Raw genomic sequence first — 6,343 nt, 5'->3', positions numbered from 1 at the left:
CTGCTCCTAAACGCCTCCTTCAAGACTGCAGCTGGGCAGGACTCCAAAGGTGCAGCAGCAGCAGCAGCAACAAGCTGGAGTTCAAAGTTAGCAGTAAATTGCACAACTTCCAGCTCATCGCTACGCTCGGTGACTATTAACAAGCTGGAAGGCGCTCAGGGAAAAATATAGGGGAGAAGGGAACACCCTCGAATTGTTTGGGGCTCGCTGATGTTATGCTTCTGCAGCTGGGATCATGGCTCCCTTTGGAAGGAATTTATTAAAAACTCGGCATAAAAACAGGTAAAATGCTTGTGTCCGCGGAGGAAAAGGAAGGGGGATAAGGGATGGAGCTCTTTTACACTTTTTTTTTTTTTCTTTTTTCTTTTTTTTTTTTTTGGTTCTGTGGGACGGATGTGTTGCTCTTGTCCCTCGCAGCGCCGGGAGCTGTAACTTCGGGGCTTACCTGCGGCCGGGAGTGCGGCCGGAGGCAGCGGGGCGGCGAGCGCGGAGGAAGGGGCGCTCGGTCCCACTTCCCCATCGGTCTCTCTCCTCTCGGGTCTGGTACATTTGAGTGCCGGAAAGCATTTTCGGTAAAGGGAACGTAAGTTTTTCTGACTTTGAACCCACGCCAGCGCAAACATTTGAAGTTCCCCCGTGTTAAGGAGGTGAGGCTGGGCCCGGTCTGGGAGGTGAGTCTGGTGGCCCCCCGTGTGGCTCCTGATGGCGGCGGGGGGCCGAGGGGACCTGGCGCCTTTCGCCCATGCTGGGAAAAAACTCCCCAAGTTTCTCACGGGAGGGCCGAGCCGCGCCGGGCCCTCCGCGACGCCTTCCCCCTCGCTGGGGGGAGAGCCGCTGAGGATCTACCCTGTTCCTTCACCCACGTTCTAGCTCTACGTCTAGAAGGCAGGAGAGCCCGATCTTCCCGCGTTGGCAAGGGGGGAGCTTTTTAGCTAACCTTTAAACTGAGCCGAACTTGAATAACTTTCTTTCCTTACGTTTTTTCTTTCTTTTTTTTTCCTTTTTTTTTTTCTTTTTCTTTCTTTCTTTTTTTTTTTCTTTTGCCTAGAAAAAATGTGCCAGGTGCCAGCTATGGTCCGTGAGTTGGCGGCTCCTGTGGAATTTTTTTTTTTTTTTTTTTTTTTTGAAAGGGACTTTGCCCCTCACTCTGCGTGCTTCTACATGCCACACGCACGAACTATAGAAAGAAAAAAAAGAAAAAGAAATAGTCCCGTGCGGAGTTATGTAATCATTTTAAGTGCGAGGATGCCACTAAAGTTTTTAAGAGTAACTTTACTTGAAGTGAACATGCTACTTTGGATCCCGTGGAATTTAGAGTGGCTAAACCCATCCCAGCTAAGGCTGAACAGAAACAGCAGCGAAATTTTGGCTCAGTGAGAAACTCGGAAAACAATTGTAATCTCCTCCTGATTTGACTGGTACTCTCCACTAAAATTTAGCTCTTGTTAGGGGTCTGCAGGGGAAAATCTTTTCCCAAAAGAATATGATCTTGCTCTAAAAAGTGGCATCAAAATGTATTGCTTTTTATTCCAATGACAGATTTTGGCTTTTAGATTATCCATTTGATAAACTGAAAGTAATTATCATAGTGGGATTGTGTGAAAATAGTCATGTATTGTATGGAGTATAAATCAGAAAGACTGTAACAGCTGAGGTTTAAAAAGTAAGATACTGTTTTAGAGTTTTTGATACCATGTGTTACTTCTTATCATGTGTATTTTGCTAGGAGTTCCAGAAACATAAATATTTTGAAGTACTTTTTATATGACTATTCAATGTTCAGATAATTCAGAAAGGTGTACTTGAACTTTTACATGTAATTGCTTTTACATAGAGCTGTAAATTTATTGCCATTTAAGTAGAAGTTTTGCTACTGACATCAAATACCTGAATAACTGTGTTAAATCACAAAGCACAGTTTCCCACTGTTCAACAATGAATCTCTTTCTCTTTTGGACTTGTAAAATATCTTTAGACTAATTGCATCAATCTCACTGTTTTTGCTGAAGCGATATTCTATTCCTCAGGAAAAGAAACTCATAATCCAATTTTTTTTAAGAGCCAATAAAAATTCAAGCACCAAAGGAACCATTACAGTGAACATCTAAGCATTTTCTTCTTATTTCCCATTCCCCTTCTCCCCCCCTTCCAAAAAAAAAAAAAAAAAAAAAAAAAAAAAAAAAGGCAATAAAAGAAAGGAATGCCTTTATGAGCAAACAGCTGTTGCGGCAATAAGAATAAGGGGCTGAAACCTTGAAAGTCTTGTGACTACAGAAGAGTCAATGGTGGGGAGTTAAGAGGGAAATAAACCAAGAAAAAAAAGTAAAATACGTAATTCTGAAAACTTGCTATTGTCTTTACAAATACTTAAATTTTGGCATATTTAATACTAACTTCTGATACTGACTTTTGAGAAATGAACTTTACTTATCTAACTAGTAAATGGATCTTGTGGTGTGATTGAAAAACAGAAATAATTCTTTTTTTCATTTTTGATAGCCTCTTTGCCAACTCATTTGAAACCATGAAGAATAAGTCAATTGATTTTAAAATCAAAAGCAGTAGCTGAGACTCAGAATTTGTGGTCCATTACCTTACTTTAGTCTGCCTACCTGTAAAGAGGGATTGGAAGAGATAGACATATATATGCATATTTAATGTACTGCTTTGATTAATAGGTCTGGTGCTTGTCAATGTCTTCAAAAATGCTGTTGTAAGAGAAAAGCTACTGAGTAAAGGGGGGAGTATGAGAATAGCAAACTCTCTCCTCTCCCCCCTCCTTCCACTTCGTATTTTCTCTGAAAGTATGTAATGAACATTAACTACATGCAAATATAGCACCTGGAGATAAACAAATGAGAAGTAAATTCTGTTTGCAGTAGGAGGAGATAAAGCTAAGTTAAATGGCTTAGTGAAGGCAGCAAAGGTAGTTGGAACAAGAGCCAGAAGGAAAATGAAGGAGTTACAGTCATTTGCTCAGATAACAAGATGACACCTCTGTAATTAGTGCTTGTCTTGCAGCATTGCCTAGAGGTTCCAGTACAGGTTCAGAGCTCTGTTGTGCAGTACTCTTCACATCCAGGTCATAAAATGTCAGTCTCTAATTCAAAGAATTTAAAAAAGGGTTTACTCTAATTTTATGTGTGTATGAGGTATTTCATCAGGAAGCAGGGGGATGTTGGCTGTGATGCCATAAGCCTTTAAAGAAAGAAACCGAGATTAAATTTCAGGAAGACAAAACCTGTACTGAACTGCTTCTAGCATGTGGAAGATCTGTGGGCGTTACTCTCTTGGACTGAAATCTACCTCAGTAAAGAGATAACACAAGGCCTTGGTAACCATTCTGCCATCATTTGATTTGATTTCAGAGGAACAGCCACTAGGAATGTAGCCCCAGTATACTTTTCTTGGCCAAAGGGTGATATCGTGATATCTTTTCCAAGACTTGCAAGGAGTTTTTATACTGTTCTTCAATCTCCGATGACATCAAGAATAATTATAGTCCCTAGAGCGTGTATGTACTTGTTGACATTGTCCCCTAGAGAACAATACACCCAAAAGGTAGCAAGGGCATGCCCCACCCACCTAAAAATTCCAACTCCATTCAGTAGGGACAGGCCATATCCTCTAAGACAATAAAGAAAAAGGGGCAGTTTCCTGAAGGACTAAACTTCAGCAACATGAATAAACTCAAGAAGATAATTTTTTATGCAGATATCTTAAAGACACTACTCTTTGGAAGTGTATGATGTGATGAAATGCTTAGCCAAAGACTGAGGTATATAAAGTATTAGTTCTTTGCAGATAAGGTCTGATATGGAACTACTATGTTAGACTGCACAGAGACAAAACAGCCTTCTATCCAAATACAAGCAGTGAATACAAAGTGTACTGTGTTTATGTACCAGTGTTTCACATTGTGTACAGTACCCTGGTTGCTAAGTAGAAGACAAATCTGTGCCCCACTGTTTTTCTGTAATGTTAGGACTTATTTACCCTCAGGTGCTAGATTTGGTCACTCCTCGAAGTGGGTCTTTATGTTCATCAGTCATACAGATATTTCAAACTTTACCCATCTTCTCAAGTACATCTGGATCTATCACTGTCTTACCTACCCAGTGATCTCATACAAATAACTGACCCCATTGCTATTTCTCTTCCATTATGACCACTTCATTGAGTTTTTCACATAGACCTTACTCAAACTTGCTAAAGCCCAACTCCATGCAAGCTGTTGACCAGGGTAGTAGAAATCCAAAAGGGAGAGCATACAGAGAACCTCTCTTCTTTGCATAGTTATCCTTGATGCTGCAGGGCTATTCTGTTAGGCACAAATGGCTTGGGATACGCTTTTGCCAGTTTAATTCATGCTGATCCTGAGTTTACCACAACTATTAGTATGCTCTGTTGACATACAACACATCTGAACCCACAGTACTGTTTGATGATGAAACAGTTGTATTATAAATGTTATTATTTAAATGTATTTATTGCTTTTGTGTTTCCTTCTTGATTTTTTTTTTTTTTTTTTTTTTTTGACCTTTTACCATCAAGGTCTCGTTTCCACAGCAGTTAGCATAGTGTTTCTGTTTAGGAGGTAATCATTTACTTTGTCTACTCTTTTTGTTTTCCTCTCTTTAACCATCTAATCTGTGATTCAGATGTAGAAAGAACAGCTCTATGTATCCATTCATTCGTACAGGTATAGATAGAGTTCTTCCTGTCCTGAAGTCAGAGGCCCCTCCCCAGTGAGAGTAACATTCAATTGTTCTCTGAGGACTTCTATTACAGTGTAAGACAATGAATTAGATTAGAGACTTCATCTGTGTGATGCTGACCTACCATTACCATGTTCCCTCCCTTCCTCCCTCCCTCCAGTAATTTTGCATCATATCTAGTTAGCACAGTGTTACTCTGAACCTCTCTATTGCTTTGCACTTCAGCACACTCCTGTACAATTTAAGAGTTGATGAAGAAAAACTGAATTTGCTCAGCGTTTAGGTTTGGACTGAACATGATATTGGAGATCAGCTACTTATCTGAATGAACTGTTTGTGACCCACACTGTAAGTCTAATGGTATCATGTGAGATGTCAAAAACTTCACTTCTTGGATGAGCATCTCTGCAGAAAAGTCTATGTGAAGCTATATGTGTGCTTTTTGATCCAAAGCTGCTGGATATTTGGTATGTATGTTTGAGTGAGGGGGGAAGGAAAAGGGGGACAGGAGGATCAGTGTATAAAAGCTTATTTAGAATCAATTGTGTTATATGTTTTAAATTTTAAACTTGAAAGATGGTGCTTGTTTGGTAATAAGCTTCTTCTTGTTTTTAATTTACTTAAGAAAGAAATGTATTAGTCAGCCATCAAACAAGTTATTTTTTTAGCTGGAGTTCATATGTTATAATTAATTTTCTACTCTGGCTTGTCAGCTTTGTCTCAGGGATCAAAATTGTTGCATACATTTTCTAGTAATCTTCGTACATATTTGTTCGCTTCACTTTCAGGAAAAGCTTTTTGTCTAGCAAAATACTAACCTTATTTCTGAAGAATTAATTATCTACTATTCCAGGAGGGCAGACAGCAATTTCATACCAGTGGAGTAAATAAAATGACTAATAGAAGTGTGTAATACTACACCATCTAAGGAAAGAGCTTTACTTAGGTTAAGTTGGAGCTCATTTGAAACACTAACACTGTGTACATTCTGAGAAAGCACATACATACAATGTATGGGCTTCAGACAAATAAACATGTTTTTAGTAATATAGAAGAAAATCATTCTAGGCAGTGGTAATTTCATATTTTACTAATGAAAAATGAGAATTTCCCATGCAAGAAAAAGACAAATTTGCTAAATATGATGATTTCAGTAAAGAAGTATGTTTCTACAGATGGGAAATTGCTTTTTAAAGTTCTTATAACTGTTAAAAGCCAGTCATGGTCACACAGTACAACATTATTGTTTATAAGTTTCAATATAACAAATGATGTATGAACATGAATTAGTTCCTCCAACTTCTGTATTTAAGATATAGAAAAAAATAATAGTAACAAAAACATGGTGCAAGATAGAGATTTTACTTAGGATCACACATCAAATGAAACATCAGAATTAATTTTGGACATGTTGGTACCCATTTGTGTGCATAGACAACCAAGTTATCATCACTTCTACTGTTTCTCTTACGTGTTATGTTACTCTACAGACTGTGACTTTCTGTCTTCTTCCCCACTGTCATCATGCTAGCAATTCCACAAGTATCATACAGAACACAACAGAGTAAAATGGGTTCAGGATGATGAACAGAAGGAAAGAATGACCAACAAAATGAAATTAAAAT

General features: G+C 38.7%; 1 protein-coding gene across 4 annotated transcripts in view; it reads left to right on the top strand.

Moving 5' to 3' along the window:
• The first annotated feature begins 33 nt into the window (after nt 1–33).
• The window catches only part of RASSF9 (Ras association domain family member 9), a 29,142-nt gene continuing 22,832 nt past the window's right edge, over nt 34–6,343 (top strand). For 2 of the 4 annotated variants that reach the window (XM_004937598.5, XM_015283471.4), the window contains exon 1: nt 34–282. In XM_004937598.5, coding sequence (XP_004937655.1) covers nt 236–282 — 47 coding nt within the window. In that variant the 5' untranslated portion in view covers nt 34–235. Of the gene's footprint in view, nt 283–471; nt 672–4,918; nt 5,186–6,343 lie in introns of those variants that run through there. The other 2 variants (XM_046902957.1, XM_046902956.1) reach the window with 2 other exon arrangements.

The sequence above is a fragment of the Gallus gallus genome, chromosome 1 (assembly GCF_016699485.2).
Source record: "Gallus gallus isolate bGalGal1 chromosome 1, bGalGal1.mat.broiler.GRCg7b, whole genome shotgun sequence".
NCBI classification, from domain to species: domain Eukaryota; kingdom Metazoa; phylum Chordata; class Aves; order Galliformes; family Phasianidae; genus Gallus; species Gallus gallus.
The sequence above is the reverse complement of the archived record's forward strand: the minus strand, read 5'-3'. Positions and strand labels throughout refer to the sequence as shown.